General features: G+C 34.8%; 3 protein-coding genes across 7 annotated transcripts; 1 reads left to right on the forward strand and 2 right to left on the reverse strand.

The window, feature by feature from the left end:
- Positions 1 to 479: 479 nt before the first annotated feature.
- On the reverse strand, positions 480 to 15,665 carry LOC120113904 (CMP-sialic acid transporter 3-like). Of its 2 annotated transcripts, none has more exons than XM_039134967.1 (16): positions 15,469 to 15,665; positions 15,174 to 15,351; positions 14,964 to 15,080; positions 14,046 to 14,102; positions 12,994 to 13,071; positions 12,727 to 12,771; positions 12,319 to 12,378; positions 12,053 to 12,175; positions 11,418 to 11,495; positions 11,166 to 11,235; positions 10,385 to 10,492; positions 9,281 to 9,414; positions 9,027 to 9,106; positions 1,568 to 1,616; positions 1,392 to 1,457; positions 480 to 865 (listed from the first exon to the last, which is right to left on the reverse strand). In XM_039134967.1, the coding sequence occupies exons 2-15, from the start codon at positions 15,327 to 15,329 to the stop codon at positions 1,407 to 1,409; spliced, it is 1,206 nt and encodes a 401-aa protein (XP_038990898.1). In that variant the 5' UTR covers positions 15,330 to 15,351; positions 15,469 to 15,665; the 3' UTR covers positions 480 to 865; positions 1,392 to 1,406. The 2 variants fall into 2 exon arrangements, with proteins under 2 accessions (XP_038990898.1, XP_038990897.1); XM_039134966.1 differs by having other exon boundaries at positions 15,174 to 15,360.
- Positions 15,666 to 18,157: 2,492 nt separating this feature from the next.
- On the forward strand, positions 18,158 to 20,449 carry LOC120113704 (the record flags this gene model as incomplete). Its single annotated transcript, XM_039134767.1, has 2 exons — positions 18,158 to 18,324; positions 20,059 to 20,449. Coding segments are annotated over 2 exons (375 nt in total), but the record flags the coding sequence as incomplete, so codon positions are not given.
- Positions 20,450 to 22,019: 1,570 nt separating this feature from the next.
- LOC120113902 (probable protein phosphatase 2C 33) lies at positions 22,020 to 25,460 on the reverse strand. Of its 4 annotated transcripts, none has more exons than XM_039134962.1 (7): positions 24,785 to 25,458; positions 23,760 to 24,155; positions 23,550 to 23,667; positions 23,088 to 23,311; positions 22,767 to 23,000; positions 22,272 to 22,526; positions 22,020 to 22,197 (listed from the first exon to the last, which is right to left on the reverse strand). In XM_039134962.1, exons 1-6 carry the CDS (start codon positions 25,031 to 25,033, stop codon positions 22,281 to 22,283), a joined length of 1,467 nt encoding a protein of 488 aa, XP_038990893.1. In that variant the 5' UTR covers positions 25,034 to 25,458; the 3' UTR covers positions 22,020 to 22,197; positions 22,272 to 22,280. The 4 variants fall into 4 exon arrangements, with proteins under 4 accessions (XP_038990893.1, XP_038990891.1, XP_038990894.1 ...); XM_039134960.1 differs by having other exon boundaries at positions 22,277 to 22,526; positions 24,785 to 25,457; XM_039134963.1 differs by lacking the exon at positions 22,020 to 22,197 and having other exon boundaries at positions 22,318 to 22,479; positions 22,736 to 23,000; positions 24,785 to 25,455.
- Positions 25,461 to 25,780: the final 320 nt, after the last annotated feature.

Below are 25,780 nucleotides of genomic sequence, written 5' to 3' on the forward strand. Positions count from 1 at the left end.
TTTGTTTACTCCAACATTTTTGAGCCAGCAGCCTCATAAATTTTTATAGTTTGGGTGAAAAGGCACTTTTTTACCTTGATTTCGGTGCTAAAAAACAAGTATTTGGCATTGTTTCTGCTGCCAAAAAAATTTTTGGAGTTGAAGAAGCATTATTGAACGGGTTAAGAAAGTTTAACTATGAATAAGCTTCCACAGAAGTCGATTCTTGATTAGACCTTGTCATCAAGCGAATGCTCCAAGACTAAATACTTTGATCCTATGCCCATTATCACTGTTAACTACAGATCAACTTCTTTTACAGACTTTCTACGGTTTGCCCTTGATTCAGGTCCTATATCTTCTACTAAGATATGATCCAATTCGAAATATACGAGTATTGTGTTGTTACCGGGCCCTATCCTAATTAACAAGATACATCCACCAATTTCACCAAAATAAAATATAGAATCTTATATAAGAAATAACAAAAAAATGATAAATGAAAGACTCAAGAGTCCAATCCATTGGATATCAAAGATCTCCAAGCATATTCAATGTTTACAAATGAAATGATCCGAAGGGTATTGATTAAAATAATTATATTCCTTTACGAATAAAGAAGACAAATAAGAATTCTAAAATCCAGTTTATATATATATATTTTTTAAACTTTTCTTCTATAGAAGATGCAATCTTCTTTCTCGCTGATGATGCAGCCAGCAGCCCACTTTTTTTCATTAACTATGCATGGAAGAAGAGATGAATGGAGTTATGAACTGTGAAGAACCATTTAGATGGCATTTATTCTGTTCTGTAGCTAAAACTTGTGTTTTTCTTTTCTCCATCTGACTCCACCTAAAAAGAATGTATTACTCCAAAACTGTTCCTGAAATCAAAACATTTCCAAAAATTATTTACTTTTAAAGGCAGAAATATCAATCAAAACCACCTAAATGATCATGTCCTAACAAACTTAACTGACCAATAAAACTCACCCAACCTGCTCGAACCCCAATGCGACCTGAACATCAATTTCACTCTAAAAGGGAACAAACAAAACCTGATCTAATAACCCAACCTCCCTTCAACACCCTCTGTTACAACCTCTATTTTCTAATATTAGGGGGGGGGAAACCCTATAAGTTTTGAATACCTCCGAGATCCATGTAGGTACAAACAGAGCTTCTTTTATTTAAAGCCTCATGTTATTTTTCTTTCACGGTTACCAACTCTCAAACCTTGTCAAGGTTAAAGTGACAAGCATGTAACCATTGAGGAAAAGAGAAGAGCTGGTCATATTATTTTTAATAGCACAAAATGGAAGGAACGATGAGTTTTAGACAGAGGAAAAGGCAGCACAGAAAATTTAAACATTCTGCTTATAAGCCAGTATTGAGATACATTATCCATACCAATTACATGGGAACTTAAATGGGAAGAAGCGGTCTTTTTTCTTCTTCATGAACACGATGACTAGCCTGGAGAAATTTAAAAATAGAAAAGCATTACATATCCTAAATACGGATAAAAAAATAAAGAGAAAAAAAGTTAACATATTTAATAGAAAACTGCCGGTGAAAGCTCTCACCTCTTCATTGGCTCCAGCAGTCATATTTAGCAACAATGCATCCTTAGACCTGATAAGATATATCAGGAAGTAAGCATCTTTGGTTTACAGTGGATCAAAGAACTAAAGTATTGGGGAAACGAGGGTAAAACAAGATGGGGTGTACTGAGAAACACATAAAAGGAGATCTGCTTTTACTAGGAAAAAAGCAATGAACCTAGACTGGAGGTCTCTGTTGTATTCTTTTACTAGATAGAGCAGGAATGAAACTCAGCAACAAAAAATTATGTTTGATGCCTTAGCTCTTACCCCCCACCCCCAACACACACACACACACTCACACTCTTTTTCCTTGCACTCATTGCACACAAAAAAAAAAGATAGTAGAAATGACAACTAATGAACTACACGATACCTTTCAAGATAATAGGGCAGTATATAGTGTCAATAGATCATAATCATTCACGAACTTCAAAAAATTGTTCCTTTAATGACCATCCAACCAACTCTTTGAATAAGTTCACTGATAATTAAGCTGAACCATAGGGCATATTTTTTTAAGTTAAGAAATGGTTGGAATAAGTTTCATGCACCAAAATATAAAAAATAAAGAATAACTAATTTTTTTTTTGGGTGGAGGGGGGAGGAGTTAGATCCAATTTTGATGATAGGCCCTTTGTTGACCTAACAGAAACCTTGTTCTTAGGCACAAACAGAAGTTGATGTGATATGTGAACATCAGAAAGGCATAAAAACATCTGAGACAAGTCTTAACGCTTAAGAACTCTCATTATTCCAAGGCCTCTTAGACTCATTACTATAGTTCTACGAGGAGCATGAAGGGTATGTAGATGCTGTAGCAGAGGAATCGAAAGGGAGAAGATCCGCATCTCCAATTGAAAATGTAGGGAAGAAGGAGTCGATGAATAAGTTTCACGATGGTAGGACATACAAGGATACGGTTCTGGGGGTTAAGAGGAACGCGAAAAAACCTTTGGAAGTTTTTATTCCAATGGAGGAAAGGCTATGGCTCACTTCGTCTTTAACAGGCATTTGCAAGGCGAATTTTGAAGTTGATTTTGTGCAAAAGCCATTATGGAATGAGGGCTTCAATGTCAAGGTGGTAAGGTGGGGTTATGCAAAAAATGCAAGTTTGTTAGTTTTCCAGACAGTGGAGGATAAAGAGGCAGCGATGGAAGATAAGTGGGAGGCTCTGTCCTTCTGGTTCGAAATGCTGGAGCCTGTTACGGAAGATGGGTGTGTTCCATTAGCTTGCTGTGCAATTTCCATTATAGGTGTTCCATTAAACTGCTGGTCGGTTTCTTTCTTTACAAGCATGGCATCGAGATGGGGAAAGCTAGTGAAGATACAGGAACAAACAACCCAAAGGGTGGATTGCAGAGTGGCGCATATCCTGCTGAGGGTTGAGAGCCCGTTTGATATTCCTTCCCATGTCACCATTAACACATATGGAAGGTCGTTCGTTATTAAGATTAAGGTAGAAGGCAATGATGATTTTTTTCCTGAGTTAGCAGATGTGGTTGAAGAGAATGAATCAGTGGATCCTTGGAAGGAGAATTCGTCGGACTGGAATCAAGTGGATGTACAGAACACTGTAGATACATGGGTTCGGGATTCACAACAAGGGGGTAACATGGATATCGAGGGGAGTTTGAAAAAAATAATAGGAACAAAAAAACTTTCGGCTGTTGACTTCTGTAGTGAGGAAACAGCAGCAGTTGTTGTCCCCATCCAGCACAAAAGCATTGGAGGTCCAACTTTGGGGCATGATAATGTTGACCAGGATTCAAGGCTTAAGGTGGATACAGCTTCTTTAGGGGAACATGTGGGACTTGGGTTGAGGAAGGGAGTGGGCCTAGAATCTGAAGCCAAATTGGATGATAATTTAGATTCTAATACACTTATGCAGAAATTAATTCCTGCAGGCCCTGTTTACAATTTAAAGAGGACTGCTGAAGGAAAAGGAGATATTATGGGCAGGTTTATTCCACTGTTAAATAGGGAATTAAATATTCATTCTGGAGATGTGTTACAGGTAGAAGTGGAGTTAGATAAGGTAGTTACAAGTGGGGAAGAATCTGAGGTGGAAATTGAAGTCCCAACCATGGAGTTCTTTAAAAACAAGCTACTCGAGGACAATCCTGATAACAGTGGAGATGTGAATCAAACAGAAAATTTAAAGTTGGTTGGGTCCAATGCAGATTCTAAAGAATGGAATTCTAGGGGAAGATCGGTTTCCGGTATAAATCTTCATCATCTACTAAGAGTGAACCGATGGAGAGGAGAAGAATTTGCAGTTTCAAAAGGGTGTATAAAAGGTCAAGGGAGAGAAGACATTGGCTCGGGAATGATCAAAGTGTAATTCCGGAAAAAAGGGAACTCTAGATAGGCACAAGGAGCAGAATTTGGATTTAAGTTCAGCTTATCCTATCAATGTAGCAGCAGATTTTAATGTGGAATGTTGTGTGGAATCTATTGAAATGACCATCCAGCTTAGTTGTAGAGCACAATGTTCTTAACCTTGGGGTCGTGGGATCGAGTCCCACGGAAGGCATTTCATAATTCGGAGGTCTCTTACGGAAGCTGCTCTCAACCTGGCGTTGGGGGCAGCCTACTATCCTACCTCCCCCTTACCCCATTACATATGGGAATAAGGGTCAGCTAATTTTGTTGTGTGGAATCTACTATGAAGAGACATGAAGCTGATAGAAATTTGGATAATTTGTTTGAAGGGTGGCTTTCAGATGGAGACAACTATAACCTCAATTCCAAGAATATCAACAGAAGAGTTAAAAGATTATTGTTAAGGGATGCTTTAGATCAAGTTAGTACTTCAACAGTTTCTTCTCCAGCTTTTTCGGTTATTACGGAGGAAGCACTTGCTACTTGGGAAATTAGTAAGCTATTGGGGGTTTCTTTTAAGGAAAGTAAGTCAACCTTTTTGGAAAAAAATATTAACTTGGAGAAAGTTTTAAGACAAGTCTGATGGTCTTGTTCTTCAGGGATGTTCAGGTTGTAGACTATTAAATGATGAATAATAATTTAAACATTATTACATGGAATGTTAGGGGTTTGGGAAGAAAGGAAAAACAGAGAGTTGTTCATAATTTGGTTTTAAAGAATCTACCTTTAATTCTTCTGCTGCAAGAAACTAAATTGGAGAAGGTTCAGAGTTATTTTTTAAGGAGTGGTTTGAATACCCTCCAAGGTTTTGTCGAATCTCCAGCAGTGGGTTCCTCTGGAGGATTATTGAGTTGTAGGGATGAGAGTTCGTTTGAATTGGAAGATCATGTTATTAACAGAAGGTTTATTGCCATTTTCGGGAAATTTCGATCAAACCAACTAAGGTGCGGTTTTATTAATGTCTACGGGCCTAATGTCGAGGAAGAGAAAGTCAGTTTTTTTGAAGAACTAGCTGATTTCATTAATGGACAGAGTATTCCTCTTTGTGTGGGAGGAGATTTTAATGTCTATTTATCAGAAGTAGAGAAGATTGGAAGAGCTCAAAACAGAATCTCAATGGGGATTTTCAGTCATTTTGTTCAACATACAAGATTAATTGTTTTACCTTTGAATGGGGGTAGGTTCACATGGTGCAACAATCAGGATATCCCCACTCTTGTCAGATTGGACAGGTTCTTAGTGGATGTTCATTTCTTGGAAACTTTTACTGATATTGTTCAAACTTTACTCCCTAGGGCTGTGTCAGATCACAATGCTATCTTTTTTGAGAATAGAAGAGTTAGTTGGGGTACAAAACCTTTCAAACTCTTTAATTATTTGATGGACGAGGATGGCTTTGAGGAACTTGTTAATTCTACTATTAAAGACAGCAAGATAAAAAAGAACAGGGTTGGTATTCTGGCAGTTCTGAAAACAACCAAAATGGCAATAAAAACATGGGCAGGTAGGAGACCAATTTCCAGCAAAGGAGATTACTGAATTAGAAACAAAAATCCACAAGGCAGAGGAAAATTTCCAGCAGTTGCAAGACTCAAATGGAAGAGAACAAGGAGCAGAATTGTCTTCTATGAGATCAGAATTATGGAGGCTGTATAAAATTGAGGAATAGATTTGGTTTCAAAAATCTAGATCGAAATGGGTGGAACAAGGGGATCGCAATACAAGATTCTTTCATACATGTGCTTCAGTTAGAAAGAAGATGAATTGCATGAGTGCTCTGAATGTTAATGGTGAGATTATTCAAGATCCAGCTTTTATTAAAGCTAGTGTCAGGGACCACTTTTTCAGAACCTTGGAAGTTGAAGATATGAAGCTGAATTTTTCCAGAATTTCAGAGGAACAAAGTCTTCTATTAGAAAAAGAGCTTTCGGAGGAAGAAATTTGGGAGACTATTAAATCGTGTGATAGCAACAAAGCTCCCGGGCCGGATGGTTTTAATATGGGTTTTTTAAAAGATATTGGTCTATCCTCAAGGTAGATATTTTGAAATTTTTCCACAAATTTTATTTGGGGAAAGATTGGGAACATGGGATAAATCACACTTTCATTATTTTAATCCCAAAGGTGTCCAACATTGGTGGTTTAGATAATTATCGACCTATTAGCCTCATAGGAGGGTTGAACAAGATTCTTTCAAAGTGTCTTTCGAGGAGATTAAGAAACTGTATTAATGATATAATCAGTCCTACACAGTTTGCCTTTGTCCCAGGTCTACAAATATTGGATTGTTCTCTTATAGCTAATGAGGGGGTAGACTTTTGGAGGAAAAAATGACTTAAGGGATGTGTATTTAAGGTGGATTTCAAAAAGGCCTATGATACAGTGGACTGGTCTATACTTTTTCTAGTTATGGAGAAAATGGGTTTTGGCACCAAATGGAGTAATTGGATTAGACAGTGTGTTACAACATCTTCGGTTTCTGTTTTGGTTAATGGGGTAGCTACTGAGGAATTTCCAATGGCAAAGGGTCTTCGTCAGGGTTGTTCTCTTTCTCCTTTGCTTTTCAATTTAGTTGGGGAACTTCTAGACCTACTACTGTTAAAGGCAATATCTGAAGGGCTGTTTTCTGGTTTGAAAATTGGTAGAAATGAGACTGCTGTTGATTTTTCTCACTTGCAGTTTGCAGATGACCTTGTAATTTTCTGTGGTGCTTCGAAAAGTAGATTTTAAATGTCAAGAGAGTTCTTAGAGTCTTTGAATCATGTCTGGACTTCAACTGAACCTAAAGAAAAGTAGACTACTTGGTGTCAATGTGAGTCAAGAGGAGATTGAGGAGTGGGCAGGAACAATTGGTTGTGCTGTTAGGTTTTTTCCCTCAGATTACCTAGGGCTTCCTCTTGGTGCAAAAAGGAATTCTTCATCACTTTGGGATCCGGTTGTTCAGAACTTCTATAACAAACTTGCTGGTTGGAAAGCTGCTACTCTTTCTTTGGCAAGGAGGTTAGTTTTGGTCAAGTCGGTTCTTTGCTCACTTCCAACCTATTATTTGCTCTTTTTAAAATCCCCTCCTCGGTTAATTCTAAACTTAATTCCATTATGTCTAAGTTCTTATGAGGAGGTGGATTGGAGAAAAACAAGATTCATTAGGTTAAATGGTCCTCTGTGTGCATGCCTAAGAATGAGGGAGGTTTGGGAGTGATAAATCTTATCAATATGAACAGAGCCCTTTTGGGAAAATGGTCTTGGAGGTTTGCTAATGATAGGAATGTTGTTTGGAGGATGTTGATATGCTGTAAATACAACCTTGAATCCTCCTCATTAATGTTTAATAGCAAGGTTCCAACTCAAGCTTCTTGGATTTGGAGTTCAATGGTCAACAATCATTTTAAAGATGATTCATTTGGCTCCAAGTTTTGTACCATGTGCAGAATTCAAGTGGGTAATGGTGAGTTGATTAGGTTTTGGCAAGACATTTGGGCGATGGACTGTTCGCTCAAGGATTCCTTCCCTAGATTGTTTTCTATTTCTTCTAATAACAGCGGCAAATTAGTTGAGTTTGGCGAGTTTAGTTCAATGGGACGGATTTGGAATATTCAGATGAGAAGGAATTTGACAGATTGGGAATATGAACAATGGGTAAATTTGATATCAATTATTTCGAATTTCTGCCTGTCTAAAGAGTCTTTTGATGGACTGATCTGGAAAGGAAATGGGGCTGGTGTCTTTTCTGTTAGCTCATGTGTGAAGGTGTGTTCATCGGGTTCCCAGGAAGTTCAGTTCTGGAAGAACATTTTGTGGAAAGGTTTGGTGCCTCCAAGAGTAGAGATCTTTATGTGGCAGGTGGTACTTCAAAAGCTGCCAGTGAAGACAGAATTGGTTAAAAGAGGGGTTACGGGAATTGAAGATGTTTCTTGCCCTCTTTGTAAATTGGTGGATGAATCTTCTTCTCATTTATTCTTCTCATATTCTATTGTGTGGTCAATTTGGAACAAATTCATGCAGTATTGGAGCATAAGTTCGGTTATTCATGTCAATGCGCAAAGCTTTCTCCTAGCGTGGGAAGATTTAAACACTAAATCTGTTATTATGAAGTTTATTCCTGATGTTGTTATTTGGACTGTTTGGAAAGTCAGGAATGCCATTGTTTTTTAAGGGAATGAGTTAGACAAGATTGACTTATTTTTCTTAGAAAGATTTAGGCTTGCTTCCTGGTTCTTAGCTAAGTATAAAGATTCTTCTATCTCTAAGGACTTTCTTATCTGTGACCCATCCATTGGGGATTCTTGTATCCCCCAAAACAATTCTATTATCACTTCGATCCCTTGGTCACCTCCTCCTAAGGGTTTAATCAAAATGAATGTGGATGCAGCTACCAGTGGGGATTAGAAGAGAAGTGGAATTGCTGGAATTCTAAGAGATGATGCTGGTCTGTTTCTAGGTCTTTCAAGGAGGCTTCAGATCCGGGTCCACCTACTATGATGGAGCTAAAGGCTATTCGGAAGAGATTATCTTTTTTTGATTCATTGAAAGGAAGTATTAAGGGTCGGTTGATTATTGAAACTGATTGTAAAATGGCAGTAGATTGGGTTAAGAATGGTGTTATTTGTTCTGAGATGTATGTCTTAATTGTCAGGGATATAGCTGTAAGGCTGAGAGAATTGGAGAGTGTAATTAGATGGGTTGCTAGAACAGCCAATATGGAGGCAAATGCTCTAGCTAAGGCTGGTATAGGCTAATTCAGTGTGGTTCTTAGGGGTATTTTATGTTGAGTCTTCTGGTTCTTTGTTAGGGTTTTTTATATTGTTTAAAATCTTATGTATCTTTTCCTATTAATGAAGTATAAGGCACTCTTTTCCTCTGATTAAGGAAATCATTTTGAGTTCCATTAATCATGAAGGGGTTTTTTAATGAGGCCTTCAATTCTTATAAAAAAAAACGATAAAGAAAAAAAATGAATCTTTTGAAATCATAGATCCAGTTATCGCCCTAATCAACATCCAAGTATAGAACAGTTTCAACATGGTCCACAAAAATAGCATACAAGAAAAAGGTATACCTCTTGATGTCTTGGCTATTCACCATCTCCAAACTACCACTTTGTTTTTCATCTTTAACCTTTGAAAGTGATGAAAAGAACTGAAAGGAATAAAGTATACAGCACAATTATAAGCAGGCTCTCCCTATCTCAAAATAGAAGAGAAGGAAAGCACAACATGATAGGAGTATTGAAAAATAAATAAGTGCATGTTTCTGTGTGTGCTTTACTGGCCAGCATGAGAATATATGAGCACCTATATAAGCTAAAATTACCTGATGCATGGAGATAATCACAACTGATATTCCTAAAACAAAGTTTATGGTCAGGGTGTGACCAAACAAAATAGCAGATGCTATGCCAGTGAAAATTGTGGCAATTGTTGAGGAGTACTTTTTCAAGATTGTATCTGCAAGAAAAAGGTACCATACTTGAGCAAAATACAAACAGTATGAGAAACCTATAGACATTGAAAGAAAAATAAAACAAGTATGGTGCCGCTAATAATGCAAGGGTTTAAAAAGAAGCAACCAGTCGGCCAAAGGTAAGAGAAAAATTTAGTGCAATATACAGAAATGGAAACTGGTTTGACAAATTTAGAAGGGTAATCAAAGGCGATATGTTGTATGATAATATTACGGAATAGTTTAACATCTACCCAAAAGTGGTTTTTTTTTCTTCGGTTTTTAGGAGACAAATTGCATAACAGTAATTTCCAGGTGTTTTCTTTAGCCAGGAAAAATATCGATTTCCTTGTGGAGTTTATACAGACCTAGGTTCCCCAACCTCAACAGCTGGCTTTGGGCGTGTGCCGTGTGGTTCTCCAAAAGTCCACATCAGGAACCTTGTCCTATCCCTCTACCCAAAATATCTGATTGATCAAAGGAATAACTAACTTCCCTATTATTTTTTTGGGGGTTAAAAGCTTCCTTTAGGAGATTAGCACCTGCTGTCCATATCCCTTTACACATTTCCATGCATCTATGACACACATAATTGGTAGTTGTAAATTTCCCAAAAAGTTTTCAAGCAATTATGGTAGCTATTTAGGTATGATGTCAGCAGGAATTACTTTCTCTACAAACAAGCAGGAAACAAAAAGCAGTTCAAATTAGAGTACGATTTAGGTTGTTGCATATGATTATAAAGGCATGAAGGACAGCCAAACCTTAAACTTAATGTTGGTACCTCCTGTTCAACCTTTCTAAAACCATTCAACTCATGTAGGTAATCACTAACTCAAGTATTTTTCCAAGCTACTGGGATTTTTCCCAGTGCTTTTCAGTAATCCCTTTGATTTTTCCTTTGTTTTTTTTTTTTTTTTTTTGCATCACCTTGCAGTAATAATATATGCATGCACACTTTAGTATTAAATATACCTGCATATTTGAAGAAGAAAGATGATAAGATCCCTTGGGCTGCATTGTTGCATATTAGAAGCATAGTAGCCTTTGAATGTCCCTGCAGGATATCCAAGCTACTGGGACCTAAAAGTAAGGAGGTCATGGAAATACAGTAGCTAGTCAATAAAAAGATTATGAGTACACTTAGAGCAATTTGCATGCCTTCTAAATAGAAAAATATCAGTACAAATATATTTGTATATGGATAGGGGGACAGAAGAGGGACCCAATTACACAGTGTAGAACTAAATTAGTCTACACTTGATATTTTAATAAAGCAACCCTTGAGTTTACCAATATTATTTTACTTGACATTAACATAAAGTTCTGAATCAATCCGATACCACTATCATATAAATTGAAACTACTGATTTTCTCAATTTATATTTAACAATACAGTTTCTTACATTGAACAAATTGTTAAACATTTTAAATTTACTCTAAACTCAATATGCATGTTCTATGTGGATAGAACATGGAATACAACGGTTAGATTAAACAAATAAAAAATCGAATAAAAAGCTACAAAAACATGGAAAAGTATTTTAATTTTACACTAATGTGAGTGAATCCCTCATGTGTGTATATACATGTCTAAAGGAATTTGCAAGACAATGAAGAAATAGCACCCAAATGTGATCAATGAAGATCAGTTGATAATTATGTCATAATTTCCTCTGAATAATCAGAGCTTATCAGAGGCTTCATGCCACCAGAAAGCAACACTAGATTCCAAGCTTAAAAGTTTATTTCTTACCTTTAAAAAGTGCAGTTCCAAGAATGGCTAGGAAATTGAAAATTGCGCCATACCCATAAAGAAACAAGTTCTGTAAAACACATAAAGCAACCACAAATAAATAGAGGATTCAAATTAATGGTCAAAGAACATTATTTTTAAACCATTTGCATAACCATCAGCAAATTAATCTATGCCCTGTAAGACTACTTGAGATTTGATCAAGAATCAATGCTAGAGCCTGGACAACAAATAAATTCATTATAAACATACCTGATGGTAAATGCTCGTCTCAAACTGGCTCTTTAAAGCATATTCATTAAAGACAGATGCCAGGGATGGGACAGTAACCTGTATTAATGCCATAGAGTTAGGTTTCCTTGTGTCATTGTCTATTGACTCTAAAAGCCCAAACCCACAAAATAACCCAGTTACCAATATATTCTGTTTCTATTGATAATTAACATTATTAAGGAGCGTGAATTATTAAGAAACCATCATAGTATTAATGAATGCTTAGAAACTTGAATTGAACAATTGTAGCATCAAAATATTTACTAGATGTATATTTAGATAGTTAATTTTGCAAGTCTGCATAGTACATTATGAGATTTGTTTGTAAATCTAATTGAGCTCAAACCTAATAGCTGGATTAGTTATCGTATAATATCTAAGAGATGGTGAAGTAGTTGTAAAATATGGTGTGTGTTGAACACTTTTTGGTCAAAGTAACTCCTTAACAAGTACAATGATAAACAAGTACTGTGAAAGCGGTAAACTTAATAATTGATTTTCCCCTTCCCTAGTCCTACAGTATGAATAACATCATTGCAAGATATAACCCTTTGAAACAACAGTTCACAAAGTTGTCACATCAATTAAGTGCGGCAACTATGTTAACAACTTACAAATATAAGAGTGTACAAGTATGCGCCTGTTGCAATCGGAACACCAAGCGAAGTAGTACCCTCTGGAAGAGACCGCAACTGGTTTATGCTAATTCCAATGAGCAACAAAGCAAGAGCCTCCCACTGTTACAAACATGAATCCGCACCACACATGCAATATGGATAAACTATAACCAATTAACCATTCCAAATGTCCACATATTTTCTTTCAGTTTTGAATAATTGTGATACAGTTCAATGAGAAAAATCCTTCTGTTCAAACTAACCTGAATAATAGAAAACCGCCGTTTCATGATCATCTTTAACAAGATAGCTATTACCAAAACCTGCATAAGTTGGACGGTACTGGAACAGATTCACTAAGAATTCTCACAGCAAAACCAAAAGAAAAAGCATGATCATGTGCATAGTACTCAAAATTTTCCCATGGTGCACAGTAGCATAAAGTTAGTTTTCACCAATAAATTGAGCTTCTAGATAGAGAGTCATAAACTAATTGTATTTAGGATTCATCACACTCATTGATTGTGGTGGTAACAAATACGTGACGAATAACCAAAAGGAAATGGATTTAAAGGATAAACTAACCCAAAATGCATTTATTTAGAGCAAAAAGGAGATAGATTAGAACCTTTACTATTTAAACAATCATTAAACAAAATGTATTATTCTACCTTTAGGTTACTAAGCATCTTCACAGTAGCAGGATTGAAATAAAGCTGCAAAGGAATAATGGCATAAATATTAGAAAACAATTACTTCAAGGAAAAAAGCCAAATAATATTAAAAAGAAATTTTAGCTGTGGATAAATAGTTTAACGGAAACACAGCACGTAGTTAAATTCTATTTCTCAAAATTCTACAGAATCAGGTAATTTTTAAGTAACTGATATTAAACAGGTGACAGAGAAGAAGCAGAAAGATCATTAAGAAAACACCACCTGCATGATGAACTTTAGGTAATTGTTGATGGCGTAAAGTAGAGCTGGAACTGCAAGAAGCACATTATTTCGAGCAGCCTGTAAAATTTTGGAACAAAGGAAAAGACACCTTGAGGCCAAAAAGATGATATACTACTATGGTTCATACCATTTCAGAAAAGTAGATTCAGCGCAAAACAATAATTTGCAGATAAAAAGGGGAAAATGAGCTAAAAGTTACAAAAAGACTTCATGTCACATTAAGACGGTTTTACTAGACCAAAATGACACCACACTAATATTAGTACATATATATTAGTTTTCAGAATGCAATTTAAACACATTTTTATCAACCGAATAAGATACTTAATTGGCAGCATCTTTTTCAGAAAACCCATATTATGAATAAAGAGTTAAAATTATATCAACCATTAATAAACAAAATGAAGAATAAAGAAAACTGCCACTCAAAAAATAAAAGAATGCTAACAATGTATCTTCACTCATCTAACATTAGTCTCATTAAAGTTGCACATTGCAAAACACCATGTCTGACCAAATTTATTGCACATGACCAAGAAAATCAATAAAAAAGCCACAGCTATGTGAAACTAAAAACATTTCATTGACTTGCTTTATCTCTACTTTCAGCATGGCTTCTTAATAACTGGAATTCTTCTAATTTCTCCCCCTTTAAGACCCAAAATATCTTAAAAGTATCAACTAAGCTCACAATGAATAACCTTATTGGTATGCCAATTGCTATTGTTATCTACCGCAGAGCATATATGGTTAAGTCAGCTTCTTGACCAGTGACACCAGTCTCACACAGTATAGCACTCCAGACAAAATCATCCTCTACCGATAGAAGAAACTTAATGAAACTAACATTCAAACCTCTAATTAGCCCAATGGTTGCCCCATAGAATAGTCTACAAGTTTTTCATTCTTTATCAAACGCTATTGGGATGCATCATAAAACCATTAAGGTTATTAATGTTACCAAGAATCAATAGTGAAATTAGTGATACAAAACTAATAATAGAATTGCAATTTGGAAGTAAATTTCTTACCTGCCCTAACGAAGAAATTGAGAGAAGAGATTTCTCCCCAACTTTCTTATTCCGAGCCTTCAGAGAGAGAGAGTTAAATAAGAACAACAGTTAAAACCTAATGAAAGAATTTAATTAGAAGAATCTGAAATAACATTTAGTGTGATAATCAATGGACTAGGACTTCCTAATCTTTGAAATGCAATTGTTCCTGTTACGGCTGAAAACTAATAGCAAGCCCATTGAGCTCCTACATGCTAGGCTTAGTAACTTTTCCTAGCACTGTAGGTCAATAAGAAAAAGCAAATTATTTTAGCAATCCCTCTAACTTCCAGAACTAATGCAGCTGATCTCTTACACTTCTAGGATATCAGATAATACATGGAAATGAACATAATCTAATTGTTCCAGCATGTCAGGACATCCCCACTAAAAATAATTTACGAATCAGATACAAAACAATTTACAAAAATAATTGATGAATTTGTAACACACCAACACTCCCCTCTCTTATACTTCTCAAGTTTCACAGAGAAAGCTATTTTTAACACAGATCGCATGCATGAAGCAATTTTGATTGAACAGTTAAATGCGAGGACCAAATTTAGTGGGATATGGGCAGATCTTATGGTGCTTCTGATAAATTGTGGAAGAGAGACATTTAAGATTTCTTTGGCCTATCTAACCTAGTATAAAAAGATAATTTAATCTTAAATTCAACAGGTACAACTATGACTTAATTGAGAATACACCTCCATGGGGACAAGAGAGTTCCTCACTGGGCACCACTTTAGGTATATGTTATAACATGCTTATAGCTAAACTAACACATGACAAGCATATAAACCTTTTTAAAGAGTTCTTGAACTCCACTTTATGGTATAACCCCCCCGCCACCCTCCTATTCCAGTTGAAAGTTAATAAAATGCTAAAAAGTACCTGGAACAAGAGCATAATAATGGCGAAAATAACTTTAGCCAACTCAGTAAGAAAGTTAACGCTAATTGGACTAAACTTGAAACCGCCATCCACCTTTGACATATAAACCAATATAGGCTGCAATAATATATATGTATGGTGTTAGAATACAAAGAAATCCCGGATCCAGATTGCTGATTTAGATTTGATGGTTAGAAACAAATAATTTACTTGAAAACCGACCAAAACGCAGTCCCCACCGACCAAAAGAACATTGAGGAGACGATTTTTGGAGGATACATAGCTACGATGCGTATCGTAAGCCCTCGAAACGGTTTTAGTACCGGGCGGTGCTATTTTTGAATGGCAAACACTGCATTCTATCATCCCCGCCAGCGCCACCGCCTAACTAACCAAACTAACAATAGATCAACACCATAAAATCAATTTTCATTTCCTCAAATAATAAAAATATGATTTAAGGAGGCAATCTCAGAATTGAGAAAACAAAAATGAGAAAAATTACCAGAGTATAGTTACGGGAAGCGAAAGGCGAGAGAGGCTGCAGATCTTGAGAGATCTCGGAGCCCTCGATCAGAATTTGACAAAACAGAATAGAAATCTGAGAATTAAAGGGTCAAAACGTATGGAAAGAAAGAGTTGGGAGCTAGGAAGGTGAGATGTAATGTCACTTGTTGGCTGCTCTTTCCTTTTAGTTCTGCTTACGTTTGAATAAATTATTTCAAGTTTATATGCATAAATTTTACTGTTGTGAAACAAAATTAAATAATAAAAAAGGAAGGTGGACTGCGCTTTTCATATATAGTTTTTTCTTCTTCTTCTTCTTCCATTTATTGTATTTTTCTCTTGACGGTGGAAAAATATTTTAAAAACGTGTCCTCTTTTTTCTCTCTTATTTTGAGAGTATGTGTCGACATATAAAGTAATTGAAAGATAGTGTAATTGCTAAGGCAGTGATTAGATATTTTTTAAATTATGAAATATAGTATTAATTAATTTTTAAACACGTATAGCTAGTAAATACGATTACACGCGATTTAATAGATTAAAAAATATCTAATAACTTCTATTCAAACAAAAATATCTTATCACTGCCTTAACAATTATACTATCTCACCAGCTATACGTTTATCCTAAATTAACTCCAGCGCTAGAAATTTATCCTCAATTTTTTTTCAGTTAAACCTTAAATCTTATAATTTTAATCTCAAGTTATACAAATCCAAACCTTTTCCTCCCAAATATAAGTGTTTAAATTTCATTTTTCATTGTTTGCAATATGGTACATTTGTGGAGTTATTATTTGTTATTTTTATTATATTTTGTTATTATCATTAGAGATCTATTATAGCATAAAAGGAAAAGGTTACTATAAAATAAATAATTTTATTTGAAATTATATTCACATCTCATCTTTGCAACTTTCTTATAATAATCTTTTTTGAAATGGTGGGAATACATTATCTTTTGTTATTTATTTGGTGGGAATAATTATCTTAAATTATTTAGTATTTGAAAATTATCTCATTTTAAGATAAGAGTATCTTTGAAATAATACAACTATTTTAAAATTGTTTCTTTATAACTACACTAATATGAATCTATTTTTTATTGTTGTTCTAAGTTTTTAATATATATTATAAAATAGCATGATGTTCATAAAATAAAAAAAATAAAAGAACATCGATTTATTTTATTTTATTTTGAATATTTATTATGTACATGTTTGATTTAAGTTTAATTTTTATATGTGTTTAGTTTATTTATATTTAAAGATTAATTTACCTAAGATTTTATATATTATATTTTCTATTTTCTATTAACTTTATCAAATAAATTGATATGATATTTTGTTTTACAACTCATATATGTAACATAAATAAATTAAGGAAAAAGTGTGAAAATAAACACATACTTACACTAATGTAAGCATGTTTATATATTTCAAAAGATAAAAAAAATAGAAAAAAATGTATATTAAATTATTTGTATAAAAATTATAAAAATATACAAATTATAAATAATAATAAAATATTTTATATAAACTTTCTTTAATATTAAAATTTTAACATGTTAAAAAGAAAATATATGATAATTTGATAAAATATATATTTTTCATTATTATATTCCTTCAACTAAACCAAAAAAACTTAATACATTAATAATATATTAAATAAATATGTTAAAGTATACAAATGATCTCTGACTATAGGGTGATGCTTTGTTGAGTCTCTTGACTATTAAAAGTTATAAAATGATCCTTCAACTATAGAGTACATAATTGCCACCCGACTATAGGGTGTTACTTAATTGTAGTTACTATACGATTCTAAAATTAAAAGTCTATAAACTACAATGGATCCAAATTATGATGTTTTAATTACAAGTGCAATTAACATTAATTAAAAAAACAAGAATGATTTAGAATGTGTATAGAAGGGAGTCCATTATACCTTAAGAGTCGATCGAGTGCAACTTATAACTAAAAAAATACCTTTGACTATGTTCACAATTCAAGAAAATAATATGATATCTTAATTGAAAATTTTATAAAATTATATTATACAATTTTTAGATTTAAGCAAATTCATTGATAACAAAAAATATGTTATTTTTATTTAAAACTTCATATTCAAACAATTGTATGGGTAAGATGTGTGTTTATTGTCAACTGACTAAGAAAATTTTAAATTAATATTATCTTATAACTATCATAAACTGATAAAAATAGATTTAAATTTATAATAAGTATTATTTAATTTAATAAGTTATAATTTTTAAATATTATGAGATAATTAGAAAATAATATCTATTTAAAAAATATAATGCGTTGTAATTTTAATTTATAGAGAAAAATAAAACTACACCAAAATTAAATTAATTGAACAAAACTTATCCTCCCACTTAAGAATTAATTATATTAATTTTGCAAAATGATATTTCCCATTTCTTAAATAACTTTTTTCAGGATGGTTAACAAAATAAATATTCCGGTTCAAACGTCTCATTAGGTAATTCCCCTAACTTTATGAAAACAATTAACACCGACTTTAATACTACGAATACTACAGATACCAATAACGTACTCGTAAACTTTCAAAGGCTCAAATAAATTAAATTTTAAAAAAGTGCGCCAACTCGATTTCCCGATTCAGCACCACCGTATCACCACCAGCTATGGGCGGTGCCAGTAACATCGACGGCGCCGACGAGGACTGGCCCTCTCCAAGTCCGAGTTCCTCAGCCGAAAAGAGGTTCTTCGCCGGCGGTTGCGGCTGATCAAGCAGATAGCGAGGCTCTACAAAGCTCACTACTGGAGTCTAATGGAGAGGATCAAGAGAGACTTAAAGGAATGCTATTGGCTCTAAGGAAAGAGCCCCTTCAAAGAGGTTTGTTCTTTTTCTATATTTTACGATTTTACTTTTATGTGTTCTCCGCATTTTTCTATATTTTTTTTCTTGAATGCAATTTCTTCTCTAAGTTGAATTAGGGTTTAAACTGTAGTCAAAATCATGAATTAGTTTTTTTTCTTTCATTCATTTTTTGGATCTTGGAAAACATTTATGCACTTGGACTCATTTACTGACCTTGGAAATTGAATTCGATAAAGAATGAATCTTCCTCTAATTTAGATCTTAAAAATTGTGATGTTGGAGAACATTTATTTACTTGGATTTACTGACATTGGAAATTGAATTCAATAAGTAACAACTCTTCCTCTAACTTAGAACTTAAAATTTTGATCCGCACGGTGAAATAAGGAGTCTTGTGCTAGCGAACTTGAGAATATCAACATGAAGTTGAAACACTTTTCCTTTTTGTTTCTTCTATGAAAGCTTATTCTAACTAACAAATATAGAGTCTTAACTCTTATTTAAGTACCTGCTATTCTCTTTTCCAATCTCAGTGTTGTGGATGGAAGAAAATATTTGGCTTGGTAGACTGTTCGTGAACATGAATATGCTTTCCATGTTGAAATAATGATAGCTTTCCTCTCCACTGATTTAACTGTCTTTTGATGTTTACTTCAGTCATTTGGGATAATATTCAATTTGATTATGTTGTAAAATTTTGGGCTTAGATGCCTTGGATGTTAATACTCATATGCTTATTATGTGATTTTACTACAGTAATTTGTTTTGTTTGGGAAAGATAATTTAAATCATCTATAAGAGATTAATTTAAATCATCTATATGAGATTATTGGACTGTGCCACTGCCACATGTAAGCTAGCCACCTTATATACTACATTATGTTCTGTGAGTTTTGCACCTGCAACTGATACTTGGCTATCATATTTTATTTATCAACCTATATGAATGACAGAGGGCCTTTTGCCCTTTTGGCATGGCTGGGTCTTCTCTAAAGAAATGCTATTGGAGTCTGAGCGATTCACTTCATGTACAAGTAAAATCACCATGATAGTTCTGCTAACTTGATGCAGAAGTGACATAGAATGTTGAAAAATATTATTAATATTTTTATTCTTAGTAAATAAAAATAAAATATTCAATGTTATTAACTTAATGATAAATTTTAAGGTGAATTAAATTAAGAGAATACATTTTTTGTTAATTAGAAATAAAATATAAATGAAATCAAGGGAATTTAAATTAGTTAAATAAAATGATGAATGTTGAAAGTTATAGTTTCCAATAATTTAACAGGTAAAGTGAGAATGCAAAAGAATCTCATGAAGTGTTACTGTACATTATCTCTTTTTTACGAAGCTTTGATTTACTGTTTTGTCTGAAAGCTCCAATGGGCTTCCTGCATACACTAAATTTTAGAACTTTAAGAGCCAAATAGATCTCTTCTACTTTTGTTGCAGAAAATCTCATTCTTGAGCTGGGCCGGCCAAATACACATTAAAACTAGGCACTGCTGTTGCTCTCTCCATTTTAAACATTTGGGATGTGCATGCTAGGGGACACTTGGTACACAAATTTTAGATGTTTCCTTGGTGGTGCCAATTATTATTGTGCCTATTCTTGTGTAGGATAGCAACTGCATCATTTATGGTCGCCTTTATTTCTTGAATAGGTCACTATATTGGATAACCATTTCCTCCTATTAATATCCATGCTTGTTCTATTGCCCTGTCCATGCTCAAGCAGCTGAAAAATATCTTCAACGGGCATTGAAAAGGGCAGGCCTTAATGTCCCGTCTCCAATTAAGCTTGCACCCAAGTTACATGTTGTTGTTGTCGAGTATGTTCGCCAGATTCAAACTAGAAGAAGAGAAGCGCAACGAAGATCCGTATCTAAAATCAAGATTGAAGAGAAAACTAATGAAAGTTGAATACATTCAGCAAACATATTTGTCAGACGCTGGAATTGTGCATCGGAGATCATCATTTCTGCATATTATGTGTAGGCAGCTTTTTATTGCTGCAAATTGTTTTTCCCATTTGTTATAGTTTGGTTTTGACGATATGCTCATTCATGTGCTGTAGTCACGAAATAAAATCCCTTATTCCCTTTACTTGCTTTAGAATTCGAACATCACCTATGTACTAGGATTGCACCCATTTGTTTTGAATGTCCATGTCCATCGGTGATTTAGAACTGGACTGAATCGACCGGAAATGAAATCGAACAGGTCTGACGGTTCGATTTTATATGATTATCTGGAATATTAAGTTAATAACGAACCGGAAAGAACTGATTATTTATCGTTCACTTCAAGTTTTGATTTTTTTTTCCCCTAACGTAGAGAAACAAGTAGAATAGAAAAAGGAAAAAAAAAACTTAAGTTTTCAACTCTCCTGCATGAAACAGGTTGTCATATACAGCATTTACAATTGAATTAAGGGTTGGGTTACTATCCGTGAGACGCAGTCCATCATCTGAAAATCTTCCGACACAAACAAACAATAGTATTAAATGTTGGAATTCGTCATCGGAATATTACGCTTTTCAACATGAAAATAATCTGTCAAAAATCTTTTTTGCAATTCCAACTCCAATAGTGGAGAAACTCCGATATTTTTTTCTTAAAATAAAAAAGATTCTTATTTCGGTAAACAATGTATCAATTCACTCGCTGTATTTATGGAATAAATAAGTCCATTGTTGAGATTTTGGCTGTACTTTTATATATTATTATTGAGTTCATATTTGATTGGATTATTGTTGAGACTCCATTGCATAAAAATAATAACATATCCCACATAAAAATTTATTAAAATCACAACAATTGTAGCCTTCAAGCAAACCAAAAAAAATCCCAACAATTGTAAAATAAAATACAAAATTCAAAGGTAAATATTACAATGGTTTGGTCCACCACCCAAAAATGACAATTTTAACATGGAAAAAATAAAACATACAGTTCTTTGACAATTAGAGAAACAAAGGTGGGGACTTGGATTCCAAGGTTTAGATTTGAAAACCGTGCCAAATGCTTAGATTCCAAGGATTCACCTGATTTGACACGGTTTCATATGAAAAAGGATTGTATAAATGAATAAAAATTCCCCAAATAAAACAAAATTAGCGTTGATTATAGAAGGTCCCATCTGATTTATACTCACCAACTTGGCTTAACTTATTATTAACCCTCAAATAATTTTTCAATAATAAAATCCTTTAAATCTAATTATGCTATTAGTCTTGAATTATAGTAAATTCCTTCTCATTAATGGTGTGTTGTTCAACCACAAAAGCAAAAGTCATTTTCTCTACTTTAACCAAAGTATACATGGACTTTGCTACCCGCCACACACCACCCCTTTTCTATAACTTCATCTTCAACACCAAAACCAAGGCTTAAAATGAATGGAATGGCTTTTGTCCTAGAACGTGGAAATTCTCTCAAGGTCCGTAATTGTACCAATATATATATTCAAGTTGAATTAGTTGGTCACCAAGAGATAATTTTGATGCTACTCAAACCAAACAAAAAACAAATATCTATTGTTGTAAACAGTTCACAATCACACACTAAAGAACATCATCTTCATGCCCTTCAAGTTGATACCTAAAAAGGCTTCATTCTCAAAAAAAATTATTATCATAACAAATCACACACACATAGGCAATACAAGGGAGAATAATCAAATCAATATATATATTATGAAATCAAAAATAGATGGAGAGCTGAATTTACAACAACAAAAATTCATTTCTAGCCACATTACAGACTTAGAGAGAAAAAGGACAGATTCCCGGACTCACTAATACAGCCGGCCTCACCTCTCCGGTCCAATTTTTTCAACATCAATCAATGATCTGTGGAAAAGAAACCAATATAAGAAAAGCAAGCCACAATTCAATTAAATTAAATTTTTAAAGAAGGTACTAACCAGACCACCTCATTTCCGAGCCTTCTCATCCTCCTTCCCTGGAACAAACCTTGGGAGATTCAAAAGTGTATCGACACGAGATATTCCATCAAGGGAAGACCAATCTATTCCCGATTCTAAATTCCTTTCCTGCTGTTTTGACTTTGAGGAATCTTCATTCCCTCCAGGGATTACTTTGCTTGTTCGCACAGACCCAGATCGGTCGAGACTGGTTAAGACACCCACACTATCGTCTTTCTCGCTCTCATTGTTGATGTGGTCCATTGAAGCTGGCTGCACTTTTTCCTTGGCTTGGCATTGGAAGCATAAGTTAAATTGCTTGAGTTGGAATCAAGGAAGAGGCAGACCACAGCACAATCATCAACTTTTGAAGTCGGGTATTTGTATCTCCAAGCTCGAACTGCTGAATGAACCAAGGCTCGAGCAGCAGAGGAACGAGCAGGGGCAGATGCTACAATATCTACCACTTTCGTCTTTCTCGCTCTCATTGTTGATGTGGTCCATTGAAGCTGGCTGCACTTTTTCCTTGGCATTGGAAGCATAAGTTAAATTGCTTGAGTTGGAATCAAGGAAGAGGCAGACCACAGCACAATCATCAACTTTTGAAGTCGGGTATTTGTATCTCCAAGCTCGAACTGCTGAATGAACCAAGGCTCGAGCAGCAGAGGAACGAGCAGGGGCAGATGCTACAATATCTACCACTTCGTTGTTTGAAAGAACATCCCATATCTGTAAAGATATTGAGGAAAACCTTAGATCGCAAGTTATGCGATCAAATGCTAGTATTTGAATAAGAATTCATGTTGGTTCCTTTACCCCGTCTGTGGCCAACACAATAAATTCATCCTCCTCTGATAGGCGCCGATAATATACTTCAGGCACAGAGATCAGGCCAAAATCTTTGAGGCAAAAGTCCCCAAAAGCCCGTGCCATGGCCAGGCCAGGTGCATCATTGTTAGGCAGCCAAACTCTGGCAACTGTAGGTTCATTATGAAGAGCAAAGACACGACCCTTACATCTTCGAATTCTCTCCTCTTCCGCTGTAAAGGGGGGAAAAAGTATTTAACATGTCATCTGCTGAAATCTTCTCTCAACCATCCAGCAATGACAAGTTGACAACGGTATCGAGAATGTTCAGAAAACATAAAGAAAACCATGGAGATTAAAGGATACACGAAATGTCAGACGAGCCAGCCAGGGGAGAGCACACTAATGTAAAAAGCATTAATGTAGATGCTCTCACGCATGCAGTTATGATATACTAGAACAGACATGGACCTGGAAGATTTGGTTTGAGATCAACAGTCAACTGAACTGCAGTAAGTGAATTGTCTTTGTCCCTAGTGGCCAACACAGCTCTTGAGTCCCCAACATTGCCAATGACTAGATATGGACCCTATACAACGAGGAAAGGGACTTATGATTAGCTATGAAACTTACCGTAACATAGTTCTTCAAAGAAAGCTTTTGAAAGTTGAAGCTGCATACCTGTTTGACCAAAGTTACAGCTGTTGTTCCGCTACAGAAACAATTGATATTTGTATGCAATCTAAGTTCCCTGTCCATAGCCTTAAAAGCCTTCAGAAAAGACTCTTTAAGAGTCTTAAAAATCTCGATCTCTGGGAGCTTTTCCGTTTCATCAAGATTTACAGAGGTCCTAGAGTCGTTGTCAGCAGATATAAAAGCAATTTCTTCGGAGTTAACGCTTCCTGCAGTGTTCAAACTGATCTTTCTGAAACCATCCTCACTGGATATATTGACTTCCCAGTGAGCACTCAGTTTTAAGGGAAGATGGTCCCTCACTTTCTTTGCCACCATATGACCAAAGGGACCATGGCCGTCAAAAACACCACACAAAACTGTATCTGTTCTGGAACAAAAATTCTGGGGAACAACAGTCATAAATAGTGAGAAATGGAACATGTTAATGCAGAAGAAAAATGTTGGTAACCATATTAACAATATCAAATACAAGGAGAGAACAGCGATTTGCATCACAAATCTGTTATTACTATAACCTTTTATCCTTTCCTCTGCATACAAATAATAGGATACATGTTACAGGGATAAAAGAAGTCAATGTTTTTGAAGTCATTATCGTGGAAGCATCAGGCATGCAGAAACTAGATAGATAATATCCTGAATGAAAGGGAAGAAGTCGCAGTCAATTAACGTGAAGATACTGTTTTCCCTCTAACTAGACAGCTGTGAAGATATGTTCACGAGTAACCTAAAAGTTACATAAACAACTTGAAGATAATACAAAATTTAATGTTAGCTGAAACAGATGAACATTAACATTAAAGAACTAAAAGATACTGACAAAGCAACCAGAAAAGAAGGGAAAGTTCCATCATCCAATAAATATTATACTCCTAAATAATATAAGATCTATTACTATTCTTCAAAGCTACAAATGGATCATGACACACGAAGCAAATATATTAAACAACAATTGCTCGACCAGTTTGATAGAAACAAGATTCATGTGAAAATGGATAAAAGAAGCTAACCTCCCAAACAATCATGGCATCCTGGTTGGTTCCTTTCTTGCCTTGTTGAGTATAGAGTGAAGCAACACCACTAGAGCCATTCAAGAACAACCTCCCTGGAATCCTATGCAATGTTTCTCCCTTTCTGTAGTCGAAAGACCCTGATTTCTTCCTCGAATAACCCTTCTTCCAGTAGTCGAGAGCCTGATGAGGGGATAGAGGCGACCCCGGGAGAGGGCTCCTGCTTTCAGCAGAGAAGCAGGACCCCATTTGGAGGGCCCTGATGATGCTTAATATGCACTCCAGACCAGCTAGACAACCACAACCCCTATTCTCAGTAGATGGATCCGTCGGAACTCGTTGGGTTAAATCCTTGAAGAAACTCTTCCCCACTTTCTAGATAGCTAATGTTGCAGTTAATCCACCAATAACCTTTAATTGTAAAATCCTTCTTTCACCAAATCTAAACAATTCCTTCTCAATTCAGAGCCAAATATCCTATTTGCCAATTGAAAATTCATTGATTGGTTCTTCAATCTCTTAGAATTCCCATCTTCAAAATCACAGCCTTAAAATAAGTTTTCCTTTGAGTTTCTTCTCAAATCACTTGAATAATTACCTTAAGAATTTGCCCGATAACCTTTCCCACTTCCAATCCAATGATCAGGCCACTCCACGAATTCAATCTCTTAATCTGCTTCCATTAAAAAGAAAGACACTCAGAATAAAAGAAAAAGAAGGAAGAAAAGGTAAATTTTTTTATTTCTAATACATAAAAGGAATCAGAAAGAAAATTATAATAATAACAGAAAGCTGTAAAGGCACATGTTTTGGGAAAAAGGAGATCTACAGATGCAAATCAACAGGAAAGAAGAACAATATATGGGAATCACTAATTATACATTGAATAACTCCACCAGAAAAAAAAAAGGTAAGACCCTTTTCAACGAACAAGGCCAAAAGTTGTTGAGAGTCGTATAATTCAAACAAGAAACCACCCCAAAAAAGAGCAAACCT

Source organism: Hibiscus syriacus, unplaced genomic scaffold, assembly GCF_006381635.1.
Source record: "Hibiscus syriacus cultivar Baekdansim isolate YM2019G1 unplaced genomic scaffold, ASM638163v2 tig00110213_pilon, whole genome shotgun sequence".
Lineage (NCBI taxonomy): Eukaryota > Viridiplantae > Streptophyta > Magnoliopsida > Malvales > Malvaceae > Hibiscus > Hibiscus syriacus.

Bases quoted from the DNA above. Each gene is read 5' to 3' on its own strand.
- LOC120113904 (XM_039134967.1), bottom strand. From the start codon at position 15,329: ATGATAGAATGCAGTGTTTGCCATTCAAAAATAGCACCGCCCGGTACT. The intron at 9,415-10,384 runs GTATATTTAATA...TTTTTCTTGCAG, and splicing joins TTTCTTCTTCAAATATGCAG to ATACAATCTTGAAAAAGTAC. The intron at 1,617-9,026 runs GTATACCTTTTT...ATATCTTATCAG, and splicing joins AATAGCCAAGACATCAAGAG to GTCTAAGGATGCATTGTTGC.
- LOC120113902 (XM_039134962.1), bottom strand. From the start codon at position 25,033: ATGGGGTCCTGCTTCTCTGCTGAAAGCAGGAGCCCTCTCCCGGGGTCG. The intron at 24,156-24,784 runs GTTAGCTTCTTT...GTTGTTCCCCAG, and splicing joins ATGCCATGATTGTTTGGGAG to AATTTTTGTTCCAGAACAGA. The intron at 23,668-23,759 runs GTATGCAGCTTC...CTCGTTGTATAG, and splicing joins CTGTAACTTTGGTCAAACAG to GGTCCATATCTAGTCATTGG.